The following is a 27,671-nucleotide window of genomic DNA, read 5'->3' as shown; positions in this document are numbered from 1 at the left end:
TAAATACATGGCCATAACAAATTGTGTAAAAAAAAATTAAAATTTAGTTATATTTAAAGTCAATAGACTTTTACAACCATGCGAGAGAACATTAAAGATCATAAAGATCATAGTATTCAAATTGTCATAAAATATCTGGTGAGTTAAATAATCAACACATCTATTTACTTTTTTATAAACGTGATCAAATGTGATTACCTAATTATTCATATGAGATCTTTAATTTTTGTGATGATAGTGATAAGGATGACTCTCAAAGTAATTGTATATAAGTGGTTTTAATTGGATAATAATATAGCGCATGTTTTTAGGACGTCTCAAATATAGTTTAAGTTAATATTATAATTTTGGAAAAATTAATCTTTTAATTTTTTAACTTTTAACTTACTTGTAACTTAATTCCTCAATTATGACTCGCTGCGACTCAATTTTTCAACTACAACTCAATCCTTCAACTTTTGATTTACCTATAACTCGATCCTTATTTTTTAATTTTTTTTAAAATTTTTATCAAATAAGAGGGATAAAAAATACACATATATTATTTTAAAATACCCTCTTCTTATTCATTAATGTGAGATATAAGCTAACATGAAAAAAAATTAACAAAAATTAAGAGACTAATTTGTAAGTGATTCAAAAGTTCAGGGACAGAATCATAAATGAGTTATAGTTGAGAAATTGAGTCACATTGAGTCATAGTTGAGAAACTGAGTTATAAGTGAGTTAAAAGTTGAAGGACTAAAATATTAATTTTTTATATAATTTTTCTAAAGTTTGCTTTTTGTCTTTTTTGACCAGCCTAAAGTTTGCTATTTTTTTTCCTTGAAACGAAAGGTAGTTTTCATAGCTTAAAAAAAAGAAAAAAAAAGAAAAGAAAAAGTATAAAATATCCAAAATAATAATAATAGCAAGTACAAAATATTTGGATCAGGATCAGAGGATTCATTCTCTGTTGTGCTGTTAAGTTGATGACTTTTGATTTGTGAGATAGCAGTTTTAAAGTCCAAAACAACAGCAAGTCGTCAAATATCAATCGCCTCATAGGGCTAACTCAATCTTACTTAGCTTCCCCCGCTCCCCCCCCCCCACCTTTCTTCTCTCTCTCCTCCCCCTTCCCTCTTCTTTCAGGCAAGCTCTCTCCCTCTTCAATACTGGACGGATGTTTTGTGTGCGCTTTTTTACTTTGATCGTCTTCTAGGGCTTTCATCTGTATTTTGGAGATACCCTTAATCTTTCTAGTGTTTCGCCGGTTGTTACGCGCTCTTTGTTCTGCTAATTTGTATATTTGGGTTTCGAATTCGTTTTTTCCTTGGATTGATTTAGCCGGAGGCAGTTTAGCTCGTTGTGTTGTGATTTAGTGTGGTTGGGCGTTTAAAGATATTGAAATTGATGAATACGGCTGGCTTTCATGGGGTGCCGTTGAGTTTTCAAATTCTAGTTCTTTCTTGTATTCCAACTGTGAAATTACTCTAATTGTTTTCATTCTTCTTGATTTAAGTGAAGACATGTTGGAGTTGGTGTTATCTGTGAATTCGAAAACATGATTTAGGGATTTAGGATCTTTTTAGCGTGACTTCTCTCTCTTCCGCTTCTTCATTTTCAGGCTGATTTACAATGACAGAACCTTCCAAGGTCATTCACGTCCGAAACGTGGGGCATGAAGTATCCGAAGTACTCTCTTCTTCCCTCCCTCTCTTGACTTCGATCATGTCATGGCTCCTATGTCCAGTTGCTTTAGCTTATAGAAAGTGACCCCAACTAGACATTGAGCAATGGGACAGTTCTTGTAAATAGTTCTAAATTGCTTATTTTATCCATTGATTGGAATACTTTCGTTTGCTCTTCTTTATGTTACCTAAATTAAGATGGGTTACTCATCCATGTACGATGTATGGTATTTATATGATAGACCGTTGCTTGTCCACTGGTCATGTCATCTGACGCACTGGCTTACTGTGGGTAATAGATGATGTTAACTTGAAAAAGTTTGTTTCTTTATCCCGGTTATCAATTTCTTTGTGTGGGTGTTTCCCAGGGTGTAGTTCTTTCTGTCGCCAGGTCATTTTTGTTCTGTTCTCTGTGTGTGTGTGTGTGTGTGTTTCAGTATTTTAACCAAACTATGTAAACATATCTGTTTGACTTATTGTGGCTTTGGCTTCCTGTCAAGATCTTTGGGTGAGTAACACTGGAATTGAAATGAGCGTTGGAACTTAGTTTGTTTGATATGATACTTTCTTACCTTATTAGAGCGTGAATTATGTTTTCTTTTATGAATCTAGTTTTTTTAATACATATATTTTGTATGATCTATATGTCATACTGTTGTATGGGTGATGTCTTTAAAGTATGGCATCAAAGCATGATTTGCCTCTTTAATTTCGCCACTTCTGTTCAATTTTAATGAAGTTTGTTTGAATAAAGACAAAAAGACAATTTGTTGCTTAGAAAACCCACTTCTGTTCAATCATAGGGTAGTTTATTTGAATAAAGACAATTTGTTATTCAGGAGGGAAAAAAGAAAGAAAGGCTACATTGATAGAAGATAACTATACTCCTTGATAAACTATGAAAGAATCAAACACAATGAAAACCAATGAATCTGTGAATTCAATGGGCTTTCCAAACACTTTACAACATGTCTAGCGACTAGCAAGGAAGCCTCTAATGATGCCTATAGGTAGATACTAAATATTAGTGAAGTAAGACATCAACTCTTCCTTAAAGATATGATCATCTCAAAATATACGTAACTTCATATGTAGTATCTGTACTAAACCTTATATTTAGTTTGAAAGTAACCTATGGTTGTCTTTTTATGCCTTCATAATGTACGTGGATGAAAATGGAAAATCTTACTGTAGAAAAAGTTGTGTGATGTTGATGGAGACTTGGTAACATGGGATATTAAGTCCCACATTGAGTAGTATAGGATGCTTAATGGAGTATTTAAGTAAGTTGGTTTTGCCACCTCAATAGCTAGCTTTTGGGGTAGAGTTTTCCATCTTACTTAGGTACCCATCAGATGTATGTTACTGAAGCTTTAATTATTATTTTCTGATTTTATTGTAGTTTATATTTTTAGGGCAAGTGTCTGATTATTTATGATACCTATTGAATTCCTGAATATTGGAAAGGATAATGAGCTAAACTTATAAAGCACAAGAACCGAGAAAGAACAACGATTGTGGCTGTAAGAAACACTTGAGATTTTAGATGTGTGCAAGCTGTAGGGAAACCAAATCATTGGGGAATGCATTTTGCAATTACTGATGTCTTAATTATTCTGCTTTCTGTCCTTTTATCCTCTCTTTAGTCTTTATCATGAGAAAAGGAAAGTTAATCATGGAAAGAGTAAACGAGAAAGATTGCCTTTTTCCATATAAAGAGAAAACTTTCGTATCGTTTGGTCAGAAGAAAAAACTTTTAATGGAGTGGAGATGGGAATGAAAAGAATATATCTTTTGTATGCATTGGATGAAACAAAATATTTTACTGAATAATGTTTGGCAGAATAGAAAATGAGAATGGTAGGAAATCATTTTATTTGAATAGACAAAACTGCCCCTCTCATCAATAGGACCAACTCTTTGCCTCTAGGTGGATTGACTCTTCTTTTCATTTTTGTGTTCAACTCTCCTACAATTCTTTCCCAGTGACACCCTCCTCAACAACAGATCAAAATAACTTCATATCATATGGGTAACGTGTTTTTTGGTTAGATCTAAATGGCAACAATGTTTTGATGCATTTCTTTCATACTTCTATGCTAAATCCAGGGATTTCATTCTGATTTCCTTACTCAATCTAGCGATTTCTTTGTGATTTCTCTGCTAAATACTGAAGCTGAAGATGAGATCTTAGGGGTCCAATGGTTTCTCTCTTATTTCTTTTCGATATATTGCTTATCTGATAGAAGGAGGGAGTTTGTTGATTAAATTATGAGTCATGGGCTTTTTTTACATTTCAACATTGATTCCAAGAGAATACAGTTTGTTTCCTTTGTGTCTAAAGAATGCTTAGCCATTGAGGACTCCATCATTGACTCCTGACCTTTCTCCTTTCCATCACATGAAACCTGGGATCTTTCCTTTCCATTTCTCTGTACCAAGCCTTAAATGAGAATTTCACGGCAATGAAAACGGACAAAATATGAATTTTCACCTAGAGAAGCCACGTACCAGTGCCAGCAAGTCTAGCAAGATGAATTATTTCCATAACATTTCTACTGTTGACTTTTACTAGTTCTTGAAGAATTGATAAATTTCACTTTTTTGGGTTGCAGAATGATTTGCTTACACTATTTCAGCCTTTTGGAGTGATAACAAAACTGGTGATGCTGCGTGCAAAAAATCAGGTTTTTCTTGCCTTAATGACATTTTGTGTTTGCCTTTTTGTCTTAGAATTCTTTGCTGTTGCAGTTGATATTCTCCTCTAAGTACTTGCCATTCTTGCAGGCTCTTCTCCAAATGCAAGATATTGCTTCTGCAGTTAATGCTTTACAGTTTTATTCTAATGTTCAGCCAAGCGTAAGGTATAGTTATATTGTTAATCCAATGACAGCTTCATGTGCATTTGATTTGGAAAAAATATCTGTTCTTGGTTTTTAATTTTGAAAATTCTACTTCTCTTGATGCCAAGATTACCTTCTTAGCCTAGCTTTCTGTTTCATTCCAGGGGGAGGAATGTTTATATCCAATTTTCCTCACATCAAGAACTAACTACTGTTGATCAAAGTCAAGGACGAGGAGATGAGGTTGGCATCTTGTGTTTACAGTTTAAACAATTATTGAAAGGAATCCATTTAATGCTTCTTGGTGTTTGCATGAGAAAACAATAATCATACAACTTTTTGTGATTTTTTAAAGCCCTTTTTATTTGGTATATCCCCTTATATCTATCTTTTATATTTTTATCTTAGATTGTTTGATTTGACTCAGGGTTCAGTGTGTTATAATATTATCTTCTGAAGTTTCTTTTTCTCTTTATCACTTGCTTCATTATTTATACCCTTTTCTCTATATTTGTTCTTTTTTCTGAATCTCGCTCTACTGGTGGGAATTCTCTGGATGCTCAGCCAAATCGAATTCTCTTGGTCACAATTCATCACATGCTCTATCCTATAACGGTGGATGTTCTGAATCAAGTGTTTTCTCCGCATGGATATGTTGAAAAAGTTGTGACATTTCAGAAATCAGCTGGTTAGATTCTCTCTAATTTCTCGCTATCCTTCTTTCTTTTCATTTTTAACCTTTTCTACTTGTATCAATATATTTTGGTCATTGATTAATTCATTTAAATATATGCAAGTCTTTGATATTTGAAAGAAAATGGGCCAAGTTATATGACGAGATTCTTAGCCTTTAATGAAATTGTTATCTTTCATGTTTAAACTTGTAGGGAATTATACACTTTATACTAACCATACATACATTGTGATTTTAAATGGGGATGCATGTCTTATTTTTCTTTCCTTTTTTTAATGGGGAAAGCATTATACACTTTGGCTTTGCATTTGGGTCACACATGAGTGCCCTGTGCACTGTGCTTGTTGTTCCAATTGTTTTATCCTGTACTTGCAAACTTTGCAGGCTTTCAGGCTCTGGTTCAGTATCAAACACGTCAGAGTGCTGTGGTAGCTAGAAGCACACTTCAGGTTGCTTACATTAAATTTGTGCTTGTAGCTCTAAGCATGCTGGTCCTGAAATTGCTTCTGAAATGATGGTTTTACTTTTGGGAATAACTAGGGGCGTAATATTTATGATGGTTGCTGTCAGCTGGACATTCAGTTCTCAAAGTATGTTACATCTATCGATACAATTTCATCTTATACTGGCTTGTTTGTTGAAAGACTTATTTTATTTTTGTATGCTAGTCTATGGGATTTTATCCCCCTTTGTTTTCATTCTCTGCTGTTTTATTTGCTGTCATTTTCTGCTGTGAACTTTTAATTCTTTTCAACTACAGCCTTGATGAATTACAAGTGAACTACAACAATGATCGTTCAAGGTGATTTAGTCATTTACTGACTTGATGTTTGTTCAAATATTATACTACTATTTAGACATCTTATCCTACTGTTGATGAGTTTATTCCTAAAACTTTACAGGGACTTCACAAACCCAAACCTTCCTTCTGAGCAGAAAGGAAGATCTTCACAAGTATGTTCTTGTGTCTCTCTTTATACATTGTTACAAATAAATTCTGCTCTTACCAGTTCTAACATTTTTTATCATTTTCTTGTTCTTTGGTGAAACAGCCTGGGTATGGTGATGCAGGAGGCATGTATGCTGTTCAAGGTTCTGGAGCAAGGGCAGGTGCTAAATCTTGAAATTGATGATTTTGTTTGTTTGTCATTCTATGCTGTTTTTATTCTTTGCTAATGTTTTATTTGTTTCTTTCACAGTTGGGTTTTCCCAGGTGTGTATCATTCAAGCTTAATTGAAGTCTTGATTCAGACTGATCATATTTCTAGCTGTGAGGAAGTTATCATAGCATTGCATCTTATGATGAAGCACGGGAATTTCCTAACTACTGTTGTTCTTCTATAGCTCATCCTTTTAGAGCATGAATGCTTTTGACACCGCATTTCATTGCTTGTGGCTAACCAGTGTAATTGAGCACAACTGATCTCCAGAGATGACCTTTAGAAAGGACTTTCTTTTCAATTTAATATTTATTGTGGTTGATTGGTGAGGGAGGATACTGTTCAAACTTCTTGCTTCTTGAGTATCACTAGATTTTCTTCCATTCTGTGATGAATGATTTGATGTAATGAAAAAATGGGGAATATTGGCTTCAGAAACGTATACAAATGATCTCTGTTTGTTCCTTGATCTCTTGTTTAGGCAATTCTTTTCATTAACGTTTTTATTCATTTGTTTCAATATCTAGATGGCTAATGCTGCAGCCATTGCAGCTGCCTTTGGGAACGGTTTGCCTCCTGGAATTACTGGGACAAATGAGAGGTGTACAATTCTGGTCTCAAATCTTAATCCTGATGTAAGAGCTACTTGATTTTTGTGCTCTTGTTTGTGTTTTTTTTTTAAATTAAATTTAACTTGAAAGATGCTTATTTCAGAGAATAGATGAGGATAAACTCTTCAACTTGTTCTCCCTTTATGGCAACATTGTGAGAATTAAACTTTTGCGAAATAAACCAGATCATGCACTTATCCAGATGGGGGATGGATTCCAGGCTGAATTGGCAGTACACTTCCTGAAGGTCTGTATCATTTGCAAATGACAGATTTATATATCTTCATGCATTTCTGTTTTATATACCAAACGGAGATGTTATTGTTAGGTTCCTTGTAGCTGCGCAAGTATTTTTTCTTCATACTGAAAATGAAGTATTATTGAAGGAAGTAGAGAAGAAAAACTTTGAGAAAGTATTACTTAAGCTTTAATTTTCTGTCGATTCTTGGGATGTTTGCTGTTGATGAATGCTTAATTTATGCTGCTTTGCAATTGTTGAAGATGTATTATATACTTGCTTGTTATAAAATTCCTGTCGAAATGATGTAAGGATCCATCTTAACTGGATTTTTATTACCTTTGATACAGCTATTCCTTATCACCTGTTAATGCGGCCTGCAAATTTATCTTGTATTTAATCTACAGAAGAATGCTGCAGGTTGAGCTGGTCACTAATGCATTTTTGAACATTGATATTGTAGGGTGCCATGCTATTCGGGAAGCAATTAGAGGTCAACTTTTCAAAGCATCCAATCATAACCCAAGGTCCTGACACACACGAGTACGTAAATTCAAATCTCAATCGTTTCAATCGTAATGCTGCAAAAAACTACCGGTATTGCTGCTCCCCAACAAGGATGATCCACTTGTCCACTCTCCCTCAAGACGTCACAGAAGAGGAGATTGTGAACTTGGTGGAGGAGCATGGGACTATTGTGAACAGCAAAGTCTTTGAGATGAATGGGAAAAAGCAGGCTCTGGTTCAGTTTGAGACTGAAGAACAGGCTACTGAAGCACTTGTCTGCAAGCATGCAACCTCACTTTCTGGCTCGATAATTCGGATTTCCTTTTCACAGCTACAGAACATATGACCAATTTCATGCAAATCAAGGGCAAGTGTTGTTTGCCATAGTGTAGGGAGAAAACAAAGACTTGGAATTTGGGGAAGATAATTTATATGCAGATGATGGTCATCTTTTTCCTGTATGGTCGCTTTGCTTTCTTTTCAACTTGTAAGACCTGCACTTCGATTTTTTCTCCTTTTTTCTCCTATTTATTTGCCTTCTCTTCATTAATGCCTCTACTAGTTCTTATAGGTTGCTTGCTAACATCATAGTGTAGGGGTTAGATTTGTGGTTGCAAGTAGAAATGGGAAATCATTACGTCCTTCAAGTTGAAGGATTGGATTTTCAATTTTGTTTTGTTTTTTTTTTTCTCGGTTGAAATCTGTGCTGTATATGTTCCTATAATTCTGGATAATCGGGCCATTCTGTTTGTATTCTCAATCCATAACATTTATTTTAATTTTTAAGTCCAACTGAGCAAAGCTCTGGCGTTTACCCTCTCGCTCTATCTTCTGGTTTCTCATCTCTCCTGCTCGAGCGACACCACTCTCTCTCTCTCTTGTTATTAGTGTAGCTTTGACCCTAACAATTCGTTGTTTCATGTGGCAATTTCTGTATCGGGGCAATTTGGTCTTTTGGCAGAATTTCCCCACACAGCAGCGTCCTTTTTTGAGCTTATTGGAATTGGAAGGATTTTGGCCTCTCTTTGGTATTTGGTAGGTAGAAAAATGTTTTTATTTTATTTTTAGAAAGGAAATGAGAAATGTACCAATTTTCAACCTTATTTTCTTTCCAGGTATATTTCTCATTTTTTTTTAGAAAACATTTTTTCATGGTTTTTGCAGGAAATTCAAGTGGTTTTCCTTGTATAAATGGACAACTTTATTTAAAAGTTTCCTAGTATCTTATGCTGGTAAGTAAAATATAATTATTCAGGTCCGTGCAGGATTTTCTATTTAATTATAGATTATACATTAATTACAGCAACCGAACGTTTGGCAACAAGCCGCCATGAACAAGAAGGTTAAAGAGAAGCCATCTCTGCAAACCAATCTCTCACTGGCGATCAAACTCTTATCTCTTGAGATGGGGTCTTTGAATTGGGATTCTTCAGTCCAGGTAATAACTCTAAATGCTGCGGAGGCATCTGATACAAAAGGATCTCTCAAAAGACCTATGTTTTGGTGGGTAGAAGAGATAAGCCGTCTCTGAGAAATATTCAGCCAAGTTAGCAACATCAGGTGCTAATTTAGTTCTTTTGACCAATCTCAAACGATGGTTTGGTCAACAAGCTTGATTTCTCTTACATCAAGTTTCGAAGAAGCTATTCTTGAGGATAGTGGGAATCTTGTTGTGAGAAACGGGTTTAATGAAATAGAGCTCCTATGGCAGAGCTTTGATTATCCAACTGGTACATGGCTTTGAGGAGGAAAAAATAGATTAGACACAAAAAAAAAAAAGGAATTAAATGGAAAATTTGCCCCTAAATGTCGTTTGAGAGACTCAACTTTTTTTCAGTGTGATTTTTTTTTAAATTTTTAAAAATGGTGCAATATTTTTGTTACATTAATAAATGTTAATTTTAACCATTAAATGACTGAAAAATTACATAAAAGGACCGCATAAGGTGCAGAAAAGTTTCTCAATCATTTTTTGTGATTTTTTAGGTCATTGTCTTTAATTATGAGTCATTTTTTATGATTTTTGATGTCATGTTTTGTAATTTTTTCATCAATTAATGGTCAAAATTAATTACATTACACCATTTTTAAGAATTGAAGGGAAACCTTGTATCAAAAGTCCAAAAGTGAATTTAAGATTAATATTGGATCTATAGGTTAGGGATGAAATTTTCATTTAACCCGAAAAAACAAAACAGCCCCAATATCTCACTTCATGGAAGAAGAGTGAGGACCTTAGAGAAGGCCTTTTCTCTCCAGAGCTAGATCCCAATGGATCCACTTCTCGTCGGATTCTTTGGAACAAGTCTGTAAAGTATTGGACTTGTGGTCCTTGGTCTGGACCCTAGAGATATTTTCAGCTTCCTTTTTGAAATGAGGTTAAATCATGACTACACTCTGACTTTTGTGCCAAATGAGGATGAGAGCTGTTTGACTTATACTTTGTTTAATAGCACTAATATCTCTCCAATTTTGGTGGATATCTCAAGTCAAATTCTACAATACTCATGGTTGGAACCCAGCCAGCAAAGGAACTTGTTTTGGTCAGAGGCAAGACAACGAAGTGCAGTTTATGCATTTTGTGGTGCGTTTGCAAAATGCTCTGCGAATTCGATGACATTGTGTAGTTGTTTGCCTGGCTTCAAGTCCAAGTTTCAGAGTGCTTGGAATCTAAACGATTACTCAGGTGGGTGTGCGAGGAAGACAAACTTACAATGGGAGGACTCTAATTCTTCCAAAGGGAAGAAGGACAAGTTCTTAGCAATGTCCTATATGGCATTACCTAAGGTTGCTCGATCTGTCAAATCAAGAGATGAAGGGGAATGCAAATCAACCTGCTTGAGCATTTGCTCGTGTAGCTTATGTACATGATAATAAGGAGTTTTTAATTTGGCATGATGATCGTTTAAGTCTACAACAATATTCCCAAGTTGATAGCAATGAAAGGACCTTGCATCTTGAGTTTTCTGATTTTATAAACATGGATTGAAGATCATTTCTGCCCTTCAACTATTTGCCTAGAAACATATGATATCTTAAACTTATTTGTGATGCAATATTTCTTTTCAACATTTAAAAATGGTGCATTGAATACCTTGTCGTCAATAAAGTTAATATTGATCGTCAGTTGATTAAAATGTTACAAAAAAAGACCTAAAACATTATAAAAAAGGACCCATAAAATTATATATAAATACCTTATAAGAAAATTGACATCAATTAAGCCCCTAAAATAATGATTGATCAAAATATTTTTCTTTTTTTGCCGTTTAAATAGGTAAAAAATAACATTCGTATTTTGTTATTTACATGCAAATTTATAGGACTTTGTTGATATTAATTTTTGAAAAAACATAATCATTGATTCTTATAGTTTTATCGTATTTTACTTTTAGTCCCTGTAATTTTTTTTTAGTGTTTTTAGTCCTTATAGAGATTGAAAACATTGACACTACAGGGATTTGAGGAACAAACGTCACCAAATCTTGCTAAAACTATAAGGACTAAAAATATTGAAAAAATATAAAAATTAAAAGTAAAATTTGATAAAATTATAGGGACCGATATTATGCTTTTCCTTCATTTTTTTATAGGGTACATATGTGTAATTTTATGAGTCATTTTATAAAATTTTTTACGTTCTTTTGCTTCAATTTTTAAGTTAAATAATCATTAAAGTTAACTTTTTTAATGATATGATACTCATTATATCAATCCACAGGCAAGTTTAAGATAACAAATGTTCCTATACAAATAATTGAAAGATAAAAATGCCTTTAACCCAACATTAAGAGAATGATTCCTGGAATTGTTGTTATTGGGGTTCTCCTAGCCATTTTTCTTTGTGATAACGAGAAGAAGAAAGGAATTTATTCAAATAGGAAACAATGTGGAGGGTTCATTGATTGCATTTGGGTACAAAGATTTAGAAAATGCAACAAAGAATTTCTCGGAGAAATTAGGTGGAGGAGGTTTTGGTTCTGTGTTCAAAGGAACTTTACCAGATTCTAGTGCCATTGCAGTGAAGAAGCTTGAAAGCATTAGCCGAGGTGAGAAGCAATTCCTAACAGAAGTTAGAACAATTGGGAACATCCAACATGCATGTTAATCTTATTTGGCTTAGAGGGTTCTGTTCTAAAGGAGCCAGAAAACAATATGATTACATGCCAAACGGCTCTTTGGACTCTCATATATTCAAGGAAAAGAACCGTGAGATTTTGGAATAGAAAATGGGGTACCAAATTGCTTTAGAAATCGCTAAGCGATTAAGTTATCTCCACGAAGAGTGTATCATACGATAACATCAAGCCAGAAAACATTTTTCTAAATGTTAATTTCCAAGTTACTGAAAACTGAATTTGTTATTGAATAGGTTGAGATAGTGACTCAAGAGTTAGTGACTTACTTGGAGCCAACTTGAAGCTAGAGGTATGAGTAAAATAATATAATTTAATTAAAATATTAAAAAATCCATATTCACCATATAAAAATGTTTAAATTAAAAGTCATTATTTCTCAAGTGAAATAGAATATTCACCCACAAAATCTTATACATATCTTGTACAAATATATATTAATTATGAGTTTAAATTTGATTTAGGGAAAAAAGAAAAAAGAAAAAGAAAAAACTAAAATCTAACTTAGGTCAACCCATTCACCCATTGGATTGACTAGGTTTTCTTTTATAATACCTACAACAATTAACCCACTAAATAAACCTTACTACCATGGTAAATAAGGCTAATGTCCCTACGTTACTATTACCTTAGTAGAGTATGTTTAACCAATGTGATAACTATCATTTGTTCATATCATTTTTATATTATTTTTCCTAGATTTTGACACTTTTTAGGGGTATTTTGTGCATATTATTTGCATTTAAGATAATTTAGACTACTTTTGTAATTTCCACAACTTTTGGGAAAAAAGTGCAAATTTTTAAAAGTTTAGGGGCATCTGTAATTTTTAAAAATAATTTCTGAAAAAAGAAAAAAATCATTATTTGCTAATTTTTAGTTCTTCATTAATTCCATGAGTTTAATTTGACTTAATTCAACTTAGATTGTGAGTTATTTACTAAAATATCTTTTAAAGTACACATTTTTTGTACTTTAATTGTACTCTGCATTAACTTTGGAAGTATACTAGGTTTAGTTTTTATAACTCCTAGAAAAATTCTCATAACTAAATTCATCTCCTAATCTTCTATTTAATCACTTTAATTCACTTCACATTTTCATAACTAAGTTGGATAAATTCATAAGTCACGTAGAATTATTTGTGCACAACTTATTATTTAATAAGTTCATTTTCTGTTTTAAGCCATGGGAAGCTATATGATGATGATGAAAGCCCCTTGCATGAAATTGGAGACCTTGGATGAGCTATTTTGATGATCAAAAGGTCACAAAAGGTTGACGTAACATCCCAAATTTTCAATCCCCTAATTTACCAAGCTTAATTATAGTAATTAAGTAAATTGTAGTGGCGTATGGCTAGGGAGGTTTGATGACTAGTTTTGATCGTGTTTTAGCCCTAGTTGTGAGTTCGGTATAAAGTCGGGCGACCTGGGCATCGAAAGGAGAAGAAAATAAAGATTTAGTATTGCTATGCCATACGCCACGGTGTGAATCATATTCACTACGGCACATAGACACAATTGATGCAAGAAGGGGACCTCTGTGTGTCATACGTCATGGTGTATAGCCTATTTTTGCAACTTATCAGTCATGAACTGAGGCAAAAATTAGAAAGAAAGAAGGATAAACTAAGAACTAGCAACCTGAGCTCTACTAGGGTTTGTTTTTGGAGGACATTAGGAATGTTTTGGAAGCTACAAACACCAAAAATAAGTATTATACTCATTAATCTCCCATCTTCTTCCATGTTTATGACTTTATGGTTAAGGTTTGATAGTGGGAGATGATTTTTGATCTATATAGCTATGGGTTCAAATCTATTGACTCAAATGGAGTTAATGGGAGTAAATTAGAGTATCTAAATCTAGATATATTAGGTTTTGTCACATTTGGTAGTTGGGTCTCATTATTATGTGAAAATAACATTAATGTGGGTTGTTGGAAAAGTGTGATGCCATTAATGAGAGTTTAATGGTTCATTAATGTTATTGGAGACTAAAGAGAGTTAATAAATCCAATGGTAGGCCCAAACTTATACAAAGTAGGCATTGGGAAATCTAGAAGTAGAAGATGAGAGTTGAAATGTGTGTTTTGGCAATGTTGATGAGTTAAAGAATTGATAATTGTAGATTGAGCTCTTGATCACCAATTTAGATTGGAAATTTAAGCTTGAAAGCTACAATTTTCAGGGATAAACCTTTGATCTCTTAAAGGTTTAAAGTAATCGGAGAACCCTATTCTAGGTAGTTATATGTCAATTGCTTGTAAATTGTGGATAATGTGGATTGTCATATGCATGAGTTGATTTTCAATGTGAAAGCATGTTAATAATTTTGATCTATATTTTGAAAATATGAATGTGCATGATGTTATATTTGGCTTGCTTTGCAAATGTGAAATCAAGATAGTTTTCAAACTATGAGCATACATATATTTTTAGAAAGATGAATGTGATATTGTGTTGAGGTAAATGTGGGTTAATGAAGAAATGAAATGTTGTGATAAATGTGAATAAATTAGTGACTGTATATGAAAATGGATAATATAATGTTGTGTCAAGCTGTAGCATCAATAGACTCGTAAGGCAGTGGTGAGCCTAAGTGGGGCAAAAGACCCTGGAGGGTATAGTGAAATGTTACGCTTGAAAGTGAAAATAATGTTGAGAAAATGAGATTTGTGAAAATAAGTAAACATCGTATATGGTATAATTAGTTGGTGAGAGTTCACCTAGGGATTGTGAGTAGTTAAAATCCATATGGTATTTAGGTTGTCTTTCGATGCACAGGGGTATAGCCTTATCCCATAGTTTATCAATATTGTCCTATAGTTTGTTAAGGGATTAGAACCTAGTTTTCTCTATCAGTTTATCAAGAAGAATAGCTTAGGGAATATGACACCACAAAGATTTGAAAGTGGGGGAAGCCGTGGTTCGAGAGTAAGTCATATGATTTTTGGCTAGGTCACATCTCACGATTGGTGAGTTTAAGTAGTCTAATCACATGGATGAAGCCTTATTCAATGTTAGAGCCCACGGTTTTAGTCCGAGAAAACAAGAAGGGTATAAGATTGGTTGATCATTGCCTACGTAAGTGTATGAGGTGTCACACGTTTTGAGTTATGGCAAGCTGTGTGATATATCGAGTCATGGTCACATGTTTGAGTGTCTTGTGACTATGTACTTAGCATGTGTGAGATGAAAACATGTTAATTGGATTAATAAGTTATGATATGTGCTCAAACATGTTTTAAGAACTTGATTTCATATGCATGTGTTTGATTTCAATTAATATATGACTGCATATGGTAGGTTTTACCTTAGTTATTGATTGACTAACTCACCCATTTTATTTAACACTTTACAAGCTCTAGCTCTGGTGTAGAGAGGAAGAAGGCTTAAGAGGCTAGGAATTAGTTCATTCCTATTATATGCCTCTAGATTATGTTTATTTTGTATAATAGAATATTATTGTCAATTATAGGTTGCATATTCTTGCACTTGCACTATTTTGTTGTTGCAAATCTCTGAATTGTATTTTGAGTCCTGAGTAACTATGTATGATAAGAGATATGTATATGTTAATAGGGTCAAAATACTAGTACAAGTGTAGAAATGATATCTCAAACATGTTATGATTGGTTTTGATGCAAGACAAATTACCTCCCCCTTTTTATTTTGGTGAAAAAGGGGTTGAGAAGGGATTTTATGTTATATTGGTAATTGAGTGAGTATGACGTGCTATATTGATAGTTCTAGGTTTAATGAATATGGTTCGGGTATTAGGAAAGGCTTTTGGCACTTGTTTTAGTTGTTGGACACCTTTTTCTTGTGAAAAGTTGTGAAAAGTGGTAAAAATAGGTTTGGGTGTCCAACTTCCTGGTGTGACTTATTTTGGAAGTGAAACTTATGCCATTAGCTAGTTTATGAGAAGAGTTTTTTTTGTAAATACTTAGATCATTTTATTCAGACGTCGGACGGAGAATCGGGATGCATCGAAAGTTTCCCGATTCTGTTATCAAATGATAGCAGAACCTGTTGTTAAGAAAATGTGCACAAACTGCAGCACATTACCCTATTCTATAGCAAATAAGCTATTTTTTAACTATTTTCAATTTCTTTCACTCCTCTGAAATATTCCATGCTTCCATAACTTATTTTTACTCTAATATAAGATTTTATAAATGGTTTAAACTCATTTTGATTGTGAAAACTTGAGATCCCTTGATTTCAAAATTTGAATCTTGGTAATTCTTGGTAAGTTAAACTTTTGATTCCCATGATTTGATTAGTTAATAATGTTTAGTAGTGAAGGTTATTTCAATTGATAAAATCTTAAGAAAGCACAAAGATAGTCACGACAATTTCATCTTCCAAAATTAATTCCCTTTTTCCTTATTTTTGCTATGTATTTTTCCTTCATCTATATCATGTTATTTTTGAAGTTCTCCATCCATTTTCTGATTATTAGATGCCTTTCATTTCTATTTATTATTATTTAAAAAACTTATTCCCAAAATTCATGGCCATACATGAAATGCCATGTGAAAGGACCCTTAGATACACACAAGGCTCATATCACTTTAAGGCACTTGGTGGGCATGAATCCTAGCCCCTGGCTCAATCATTTAGAGCCTCAAACACCCTTAAAACATCAAAATTTTAGGCTCAACATCAACAGCCCCCTCATTCACATTTTTCACTCATCTTGTACCTTCATTCATCTTAATCTTTTCTCTCAAGAACACCTATGAACCCTAGCCTCCATCCCACTACTTCACCTTAAAACTATCCATTTCACCATCCAAACCCACATTTAACTCCCCTAATAGTCCTCACTAAAACCTATTAAAAAAATCCATCGTTTACTCCATTTCTATCTTGGTCAAATCTCAAGGTCTTCATCCATGGTGGTTTTTAAAGTTAGTCAATAAAGAGAAACTATGGGGATGGTAATATGGCATGGCTATGCTTATCTTCTCTTTCTAGGATGCATGGATGACTCTCTTTGAGCTCTTGGATTTTAGGAGTTTTTCTGATCTCTTACCTCTTGTTTAATTCCTTGAATTTTGATACTTATGATATTGTAATGACAATGGTTGTTAGAATTAAATTTTGTGATACTAGTTGAGTATTATATGAGGTTATCATGTTGTTTATTTTCCAATTGAGGTGCTGTCATAGTGATTTTGGTTCTATCCAAATCCTTATTTTATTCAATCTCTTATTTCATTTAATTTTTAGTTGCCTTTTGTGAGCTTGTGAGTCATGGTTGTGCATTAAGCACACTTGGGGTTGGCTAATCCTTTTCATAATCAATTTGAGGTCTCATTTGGTTAAGGCAAGGGCTGGAATTGGTAATTAACTTTATAATCAATTGATTATTTTTAAGTATAATTAGTTTCAAGGGTTAATTTAAGGTCCTAATTAATCTGAAGAACTTAAGAGTGCTAAATTCCTAATGGTTATTAAGATGACTTTAAAACTAATTAGGGTTATGATAAAATTAATTGATAGAGAAAAGATAAAAGATGATATTTATGTGCCTAGGAAGATGATCAATTTACATTTTAATCACACATTTCAACTATTTTTCAAATTTGTCCAAAATCTTGAAAGTTTTTTAAAAAATAATTTTCATTTAATCTTTCCTTCTTGAATTTCTAATCAAACCCAATCAAATTGTTGTTGTTCTTGGTAGATTTAAATAACTAAGGTTTTAATTTTTAATCAACTCCATGAGAGATTCAACCTAGATTGCTTCCTATACACATTAGGATATTTCTTAGTTTAAGTTGGGTGATTAAGTGACTAGTGCACATCACAAGGTTGTTAAAAATAAGGACAAAAGAAAACTAATTGAAAACAAGATGCCAATAAAAGATAATTTTGAAAATTACTGAGCTCAAAAAATGCACTTTATCAGAGTTATCAACAAACAAAAGCAACATATAATCCACTATTGGGGATTGTGCCACAGTATAGGGACAAATTGGTTCTTTCATAGAACCAAGCATTCATACTACAATTGATTTCCCAACTTAACAATTCAATCAAGCAATTCCTCGAAGTCAAATAGCACATTTCAAACCACAATTTAATCATGAATATCATTATCAAAATCATACATAAAAGTTAATCACAAATTTACTAGCCATATCACAAGTCCATAAGACTTGGATTAACAAAAATGGCTAGACAACACACATTTAAAAATATCATAGTATAATAATCAATCTACAATAATTTCACTAGCCTAAATACAAACTCTCATGAGTTTACTTCACAAAAAGGCTAGGGAAATAACAACAATATTCATAAAATCAATTACAATAATAGATGTATAACATATCCCTAAGTTGGCAATATATATATATATATATATCCTACTACATAAAGATAAAAGAGGTTATACAAGATGCAATCTAGGTTTAAGCCTCTGAATCCTTCCTTTTGCCACTACGTGAAGCGTTACCCTAAACAATAATCACAGGGTGAGAAAAATATCTTAGTAACTAAGGAATCCTAACTTTTAACATACACAAGCATAAGCATTAAAGGGATGTAAAATAGTAACAAATAATGTTAGATCAAAATAAAACATTTAAATATGCATGATTAATTAATTTTCCTCCTTATCTCCTCCTTACTTCTTTTAATTGAGTCCATAGGCTATAATTCATAAGAGGACCAATCTGTGTGATTAGATTAGCCCAAGCTCTTCAATGTTAGAAGGGTAACCCGACCAAAGATCACCACTCCCTAACTTGGTCCATGAACTTCCTCACTAATTAAATTCCCGTAGGGTGTCATAATTATTACTGGTAGCACATACCCATTCTTAAAGTGAGTATCATTAGCTAAGCTAGAATCACATTAAGATCCCGTCGGAGCTGGTGCGATAACTATCCAATGCTAGGAGTTACCCAAGTATTGTCCATGCTTTGTGGACTTATAATATAATAATCTCCCAACTAAAGTGAACTCCTACACATTTCAATTCTCAATTATGCTATAATGTATCATAATTTCAATCATGCACCATAATACAATTCCACATGCCAAGAAATTCCAATTTCTAATGAGCAAGCTCAATTTTATCCACATATGCATGCTTCACAATTTATATTCAAAGAGTTCTCAACCATTCTCATAATTTATAATAAAACATATCTTGCTTGTTTTACTCATATTATTCAACAAATTAACTTATACCCACTTTACACGTTTTCTTAAAAAAAAAATTAAAATTGCATCTACACATATAACATACATTTCATAATTTTTATAATACTAAAAATACTTAAAAACATACATATGAGGGAATTTAGGTTCCTGGTTACATTTATAGCAAAAAACACAATTTTCCTAATTACCCATTTTTATTCAAGATCTCAAAATTCAATTTATTAGATGATATTGTTATCTAATTGTTCTGTTAGCTTTATTAGACCCTAATGAGTCTAACTAAACCCATTAGCCACTAACACATAATCCTCACATTACCCATTTCTAACCTAGGATTTTCTTAAATCAATAAAATTTAGATAAAATACCCAAATAAATTATACCTACTATACTAGCAACAATAATATACCCCAAATATCTCCATTTCATCTCTTTATGATAGCTAAAACTTTTCTCATAGTCAAAACAACTAGAAATTTGAATCTATAGAAAACCTCAAATCTTCTACTATTAAAAATTTGAAAATAAAGTGGAGAAATAAACTCAAAAAATATTTAAAAAATTTATTTAGTCTTAAAAAATTTTAAATCATACTAAAAATATCTAATAATGAAGTCCAACCTTAGAAAAAATCACTTATTGGTATTAGCCTCTCGCTTTGCTACGACGCACACTGGAGAAGACTAAGGTTATGTTTGGCTAGAGGGATGGGTAGGGGATCAACTCTTCCTTCATAATAGAAATTTTGCCCTTAAAATTCAATTATCCCATAAAGAAAACTAATAAAACCTACCTATTGAAATAGGTGTAGACATTGTTGCTTCATTTTGTCCTTGGTCTCCTACGTGGCATCCTCAGGGGTCGTAACCTTCCAAACTAACTTAATTTGTCAGATGGTCATGTTCCTTAGTTATTTATCCTTAATATCCATAATTCACTCCTGTTTAATTTGATAAGTTAAAGTTTCTCTTAGCTCAACATCCTCAACTTTAATGATGTGAGTCGAATCTGATTGGTATTTCTTCAATTGAGATATATGGAACACATTGTGCACACAAGCCAAGTGTAGTAGTAGGGCAATCCTATAGGTAATCAGCCCAATTTTCCTTAAAACTTCGAATAGGCTAATGAATCTGGGAGTCAATTTTTTAGCTCCAATTGACCTTCCAATCCCCATGATCAGTGTTACCTTAAAAAAGACATGGTTTCCTACCATGAATTCTAATGGTCTCCTCCATCTATCCACATAACTCTTTTATCTACTCTGAGCCATTAGTAGCTTCTACTTAATTATCTCAATTTTTTGAGTAATTTAGTCCACTAAATCTGGACCCAAAATACTCCTCTCATTGAGTTCAATTCAACAAAGTAGGGGTCTACACACTTTCAATCATACAATGCTTCATATGAAGCCATATAGATGGTAGAATGATAACTATTGTTAAATGCACATATCAGAGTTCTCAGCAAATCGAAGCAAGATATAACCTATTACTAGGGATTACGCCATAATATAGAGACAAATTGGTTCTTTCATAAAACCAAGCATTCATACTACAATTGACTTTCCAACTCAACAATTCAACTAAGCAATTCCTGGGAGTCAAATGGCATATTTCAAACCACAGTTTAATCATGAACATCACCATCAAAATCATACATAAAAGTAAATTACAATTTTACTAGCCATATCACAAGTCAATAAGACTTGAATTAACAAAAATGGCTAGACAACCACATTCAACAATATTGCAATACAATAATCAATCTACAATAATTTTACCAGCCCAAATACAAACTCTGATGAGTTTGTTTCACAAAAAGGTTAGGCAGATATCAACCATAGTCAACAAATCAATTACAATCATAGATGCATAACATGTCTCTAAGTTGGCAGTGTATATGTATATATCTTACTACACAAGATGCAATCTAGCTCTAAGCCTCATGATCCTTCCTTTTGCTATTGCTCAAAGCATTACCTATAACTATTAATCATGGTGCAATAACCCATATTATAATAATAAAGCTAGATTAAATAATAAGATAATTTTATTGTATTTTTATAAATTGTTGGAAAAAAATATAATAACAACATGCATTGGTGGTGTAGTGTAGTGGAATTTTTATTGGTTCTTATCATTAAAGTTTTTCATTTGAGATTTTTATTTTTATTTTTATTTTTCCTCTGTTGCTTGAAATTACCATTTTTGCCCCTTAAAAAAAGATGAAAATGGCATATATAAATCAGGTTTCCTCTTTACCTCTGTTTTTGGAAATTTCTAGACTAAGTGAGAAAGAGATTATCCTTTACTTGCTTCCTCCATCCATTGTTTGCCGCTGTTCAAATTGCCTGTCATACGAGCGAGTACTGTGGTTCAGTATCTAATCCTTGGTCGATCACCCTATCAGCCTCCAAATCCTTCTCTATCATTGATTTAATTCCATTTTCTTTCTTCCCTATAATTTTTCCTTGCCGATCGCTACCATGGGGGGGTTTTGTTAAACTCATAGCTTCTTCCATTTTGCTTGTTGCCATCAGAAACCGTGAGTGGCAAGAAACTTCCTCCTTGATCCCCCTCTGTTTGTGTGTTGTTATGTGTGTACTGTCATGGTTTGTGATTTTCTTTTCCCCAATTCCTATTGATCTTTCCCATTTCTGTTGTCAGTAATTCTAAGACTAGCCGAGAGAGAGAGAGAGAGAGAGAGAGCGAGCGAGCTTAGATCTTCCCGTACTCGACTTTTCTCTGTTTCTTCTGCCATTTACTATCATGGCCGGTGATGTGGATACACCAAAAAAGAAATTCTCACCTCCTCCGTTATTCCTTGCTGACATGGTTCTTCTATTCCCACGCATCACCATCATCCTCCTTGTCATTGCTCTGTCTCCCGCGTCATCTCTTTGCTATTGGTGTGTTTGAGGTATTGAGTTGTCTGAGGCTGTGAGTGATTGGGAAAAAGAAAAACTTCCTTCTTATTCCTTCTCTTTTGGTGGGTTGCTGTAGGTGCTACCAGGGGTGTGTGAGCTTCTTTTTCCTTTTCCAGCTCAGGTTTGATGTTTCAAACTTTGCTTCTTGCTAATTCCATGTGTGCGCATTTTAGTAGTTGTAGTTATAAAAAGTGTCCCTCTTTATTGGATTTATGAGTGTGGGTGAACTATGATGATTTTGAATTTTGAGTTTTCCTCTTTAATTTCATGAACTATATGAAGTTATGTGTGGTAGAAATCTAAGCAAGTTGAATTTATTCAAGTATATACTAGCATCCTAGAATTATTAGAAAGGAATTGTTGGGATGATATTTGCATAGAAGAGAAGAGAAAGAAAGAAAAATATTCATGCTTGCAAAATGTTTGATAAAATGCTCGTTATGAGGGTTTGCTTCATTATGTATTTCTTTTATTTTTTTATTAAAAATAGTGAGAAGTACAATTGTTTTGGGGTGCTGTTTGGTTGAATTTAACTTGAAAATTTGCAAGTAAAGATTTATTAAGAAATTATTGTGGGACAAATGAAATTCATGGAGTTGTATTGTTGATGATTTATAAATCATGATGTTGCTTTTATGACTCATTTTGGGATGCCATAAGAGGTTTGATTAAATGGGGGATTGTAGTATTTTCAAAATATTAGGATGATAAAAATTTGGGTGTGCATGCATGTATATACCGTGATTAAAATTTAGCTATTTGTGCCTGAGGCGAATTAGATGGATAAGTATAATATAAATAAAGTCTCAGATGGGAAAGTGTGTGTGTGTGTGTATATATATATATATAAAGTACTATAAGGATCGAAGGATTTAAAGTATAAATTAGATTGGTTTAAGAATTTAATGACTATAGAGAAATTCTTATGTATAGATCTTGATTTAAGAGTTTCAAATTTATTATAGTTATATTTTTCTTTTGTTAATATGAAAGAAAATTTTATTAGGTTTGTCGAGAGTCCAGTAAGACCTTATTATATGTTAAATAGGAGATTTGATGAAGGAAAATCATTGTTGAAGTGGCAAAGAAGATTCGTTTAAAGCTATAAAGGGTGACTTCTAACATTTGAGAATATCACAGGTGAGTGGATAGCGTCTCAACTAGTTTATCAATTAACTTTTCTTATTAAAATTTATTTTGTTACATTGATTATTTTAATAATAATTATGTTGATTAGTGGATACTTTGTTAATTAAATTTTTTTATTTTTAAGTTTTAAGATGGTGGTGAAAAATGATTCATCATAGCATATGAATGTTTTACCCTTAATGAGATATCCTTTCAGGATTAATAAAATTCCTTTTCATTAACATTGGCAATTTTTGATTATTCAATAAATGCAAGTATGAGCATTGGATATGAAATGTGATTCTGGTAAGTTTTAATGCTTAAAAGTATTCATGTGAGTTTGATTTTGAGAATGAGAACTGTATCTTGAAAGTGAGGATTTTCTCTCATGTTTGAAAATTGTTTTAAAAAGGAACTTTATACATAACACTGGTTGCTAATGGCAGTTCCATTAGCTCTTAATGCGCCATGGTACACCTCACTAGCAGGGTGTTTATAGGAGGTGTTAGCCCCGTGCGATGGCCAATGCATGTAGAACAGAGGGATGGTTATTCATGAGCATTGTACTCACATTTGTTTTGTGGCTTCAAGCCGCATTTAATTAGCATTAACCTCGTGGACTATATATCCACGTTTGTTTTGTGGCTTTAACTGCATTTGGTTACTTACCCTTGTGGATTGTGTGTCCATGTTTGTTTTTGTGGCATAAGCCGCATTTGGTTAGTTACCCTAGTGGATTGTGTGTCCACGTTTGTTAGTTGTTCTGATAAGTTCCTGTAATTATGAATCTAATTATTTGATGATTTTATATTCCATTGATTTTTATTCAGTAATTCATTTATAAATATTTATTTCATTTATGTGCTTTCTTGAAATCAAGTGATATTATCATTTTCTATGACAGTTCAATAATTTGAGATTTTCTTTGAATTTTTATAAAGACATTTTATTATGAAGCTTATTGAATTTTTATGAAAATTTTTGTTTCTTCAACTTACATATCTATTTTGAACTTTTCATTTTATTTATGTTCTATTATTTATTGTTTGGTCATTGTTCACTGGAAACTATATTTTTGGCCTCAGGTAGTATAAGTTGAACTTGTATATCATGGTGTTACTTGAGGCATTTTATCGCTAAAGTGGAGTGGAAGAATTATTTCAAACAAGTTTTGCTTGATGAAAATTTGAACCTTGTATAAATTTCATGGCCTGGTCCTAATTGCTCCACGTATAATGTAGGTAGGATTCTCGTCTTACTTTAAAGATTGTATATATGTTAGTAGGGAGTGAGATCCTTTTATTTGATTATTATTGTTCTTTGTCATACATTTCAGGAAGTCTTATTTGCATAAAAGTTCCATTAAAAAATTTTATAAGAAACAAAATATAAAAAAAATGTATGCCTATAGTTTTTTATGGATGAAAGTATATTTGTTTAAGGCTTAAGGGAGATAAACATCTTCCGTGCTGGTCATGTCTTAAATTTTTAGGGCGTGACACATGAGGTGAGATAAACATATAAGTAAGCAAGGAATCCTAACTTTTAACATATATAGGCATAAGCATTAAGGGCATGTAAAGCAACAACTAATAATATTATATCAAAATAAAACATTTAAATATGCATATAATCAATTAAGTTTCCTCCTTATCTCCTCTTTATTTTTTCTGACTAAGTCCATAGGCTACAATTCATAACAGGACTAATCCATATGATTGGACTGACCTAAGGTCTCTAATATTAGAGGGGTAACCTAGCAAAAGGTCACCACTCCCTAACTTGGACCATGGACTTCCTCGCTACTGGAATTCCCACAAGGTGTCATAAATTTTACCAGTAGCACATCGACAAACCACGCCAAGCTCCTATCAAAGTTGGTGCCCCAGCTATCCATCACTAGGAGCTAACCAAGTGTTGTTCATGCCATGTGAACTTATAATGTAATAATCTCCTAACTAAGATGAACTCTCACCCATTTTAATTCTCAATTATGCCATAATGTATCACAATTTTAACCGTCCATCATAGTGCAATTCCACATACCAAGAAATCACAATTTTAATCCACATGCTCAATTTCTTCCACATATACATATTTCACAATTTATACTCAAAGAGTTCTCAACCATTCTCATAATGTATACTAAAGTATATCTTACTTGTTTCACCAACATTATTCAACAAATTAACTTATACCCACTTTACACATTTAAAAAAAAAATCAAAATTGCATCAACACATATAACATACATTTCATAATTTTTATAATATCAAAAATACTTACAACATGCATATGAGAAATTTTAGGCTTCTGGTTACTTTTACCTCTTGAGTCACTTAAAAGAGTCACCCATGAATTAAATCCAATTTCAAACTCCAAGATGTTCCTAAGGTCCAAGAGAAAATAGTCTATAATTAGACAACTTAAAATTTTCAATTTATAGCCAAAAACATCCTAACTACACATTTTTATTCAAGATCTCAAGATTCAATTTATCTGGTAATCTTGTTATCTAATAGTTCTATTAGCTTTATTAGATCCTAATGAGTCTAACTAAACCCATCAGCCACTAATGTAACCCTCACAGTACCCATTTCCAACCTAGGGCTTTCTTAAATAAATAAAAATTTGGATAAAATATCCAAATAAATCATATCCACTGTTCTAGCAACAATAATGTACCATAAATAACTTCATTTCATCTATCTATGACAGTCAAAACTTTCCTTTTAGTCAAAACAACCAAAAATTCAAATATATAGAAAATCTCAAATCTTTCACTGTTAAAAATTTAAAAATAAAGTTGAGAAATAAACTCAAAAAATATTTAAAAAATTTATCTAATTTTAAAAAAAATATCAAATCATATTAAAAATATCTGATAATAAAGTCCAACTTCAAAAAGATCACTTACAGGTGGTAGCCTCTCGCTCTGCTGCAACGCACACCAGAAAAGACAAAGGAATAAAAGGCAAAAGTGAAATCTTGCTTTTGTGAATTTTAAAAGAAGTGGTGTGTGTCCCACATCACTCCCCACCATTCGTTTCTTTTTTCTAAATAACTCTATACCATGCAGCCTGTGGGGATGTGCGTGTGTATATATGTAATATTATTTATTTTATTATTCCTTTATTTCTTATTTTTTAATATGTTTTCTTATTGATTTGTATTTTTATTATTTCTCCCTCAAATTCAAAGGGTTAAACCAAATTTGTACATTCTTGTTCAAATAAAATTTTTATAATATTAAAATATTTATAATAAGATAAGTTGAAACAATATCTTAAATAATTTAATTTAATTCTTCCTAATCTCATTTATTTCTCCCTTTTTTTTTAAAAAAAATACAACTTAGAATAAAGTCCTCAAAATCTAACCCTGCATTAATGTTGATTAATTCCTAATTTATTTTGATGTATTAGTTTAAGATTTTGGAATGTTACATCTTGGGTTGGGATCGGTTCAACTAGGATTAAAATTGGGTCACAAGGTGACTGGTTTAATCAATAAACCAAACCACCCGAATGATTTTTGCCCAAAAGTTACAGATTTGGCCTCATGAAGCTAGTTGGGTGAGATTTTAGTAGGGTTCTAGCAACCATGAGAGTAACGAGAGGTTACATTGCTCTAGAGTGAATTTTTGGGGGTGACTATCACATCTAAAGCTGATGTCTACAGTTATGGGGCGATGTTTTTTGAATTGGTATCAGGTGGGAGAAACACTAAGCAGTTTGAAGATGGACAGGTTAAGTTCTTTCCCACTTGGGCCACAAATGTAGTAATCCAAGGAGGTGATGTGCTTAGCTCTTAGACCCAAGGCTGGAGGAAATGCAGACACAGACGAAATGGCTAGAATAGGGAAGTAGCAGCATGGTGTGTTCAAGATGAAGGAACTCACAGGCCATCCATGGGTCAAGTTGTTCAAATGCTTGATTGGATATTGGATGTGGATTTACCTCCAATTCCAAGGTCCCTTGAAGTGTTTGTTGAAGACTAGATAGAAGAGCGTACCGACTCAAATTTAAGCTCCCATCTAATGAGCAATGTGTCTGGGTACGAATCCGAGAATCCTTATCTGCGGTCATGTTTGAAATTTATTTAAAAGTGGGGGCTAAAAGTGATTACAGCATTTGTCATTAAGAAAAACTTAATTTTTAAAGAAAATTTTGAAATATGGGGGGCCACTGCCCCTGTAGGCCCCCTTAGATTTGTCATTGAATGTGTCAACAGCCTCCTCTCAAGCAAACCTAAGTTATTATGTGAGTTTTAATACCACATTTTGGTTTGAGGAAATTGAAACATATAACACCATGTTATATTACATATGTAGTTCCTTCTGTCCTATTATGGAGTAAATTTTTAAAGTCCTATTTGATCCTATAAATACATGGCAAAATTTGATAGTTATTTTTTTCTTTTTAATATTGTCCTTTCTTAACTGCACCAAGTTATAATTCATAGACATACTTTATTATGGTCATTAATTTTAGTGAAGGGTAAAATTAGAAAGTTGAATATTTTTTATAAGTTTAAGGATATTAACTATCATTTCTTAAAAACAGTAAA

General features: G+C 32.8%; 1 protein-coding gene and 1 pseudogene across 2 annotated transcripts; both read left to right on the top strand.

The window, feature by feature from the left end:
• Positions 1–1,046: 1,046 nt before the first annotated feature.
• LOC129313048 (polypyrimidine tract-binding protein homolog 3-like) lies at positions 1,047–8,509 on the top strand. 2 transcript variants are annotated; one of them, XM_054955877.1, is made up of 15 exons: positions 1,047–1,131; positions 1,607–1,674; positions 4,286–4,357; positions 4,458–4,534; positions 4,678–4,756; positions 5,078–5,201; positions 5,592–5,656; positions 5,748–5,797; positions 5,968–6,009; positions 6,110–6,161; positions 6,260–6,317; positions 6,407–6,420; positions 6,895–7,002; positions 7,082–7,225; positions 7,680–8,509. In XM_054955877.1, exons 2-15 carry the CDS (start codon positions 1,618–1,620, stop codon positions 8,067–8,069), a joined length of 1,332 nt encoding a protein of 443 aa, XP_054811852.1. In that variant the 5' UTR covers positions 1,047–1,131; positions 1,607–1,617; the 3' UTR covers positions 8,070–8,509. The 2 variants fall into 2 exon arrangements, with proteins under 2 accessions (XP_054811852.1, XP_054811858.1); XM_054955883.1 differs by having other exon boundaries at positions 1,068–1,171.
• A 133-nt stretch (positions 8,510–8,642) lies between these two features.
• Positions 8,643–27,102, top strand: LOC129317053 (G-type lectin S-receptor-like serine/threonine-protein kinase At2g19130; annotated as a pseudogene).
• The last annotated feature ends 569 nt before the right edge of the window (positions 27,103–27,671 follow it).

This window comes from Prosopis cineraria, unplaced genomic scaffold (genome assembly GCF_029017545.1).
Source record: "Prosopis cineraria cultivar Desert tree isolate PC_DT_omini unplaced genomic scaffold, ASM2901754v1 PC1, whole genome shotgun sequence".
Taxonomy (NCBI): domain Eukaryota; kingdom Viridiplantae; phylum Streptophyta; class Magnoliopsida; order Fabales; family Fabaceae; genus Prosopis; species Prosopis cineraria.
This window is presented reverse-complemented; position numbering and strand designations above follow the sequence as displayed.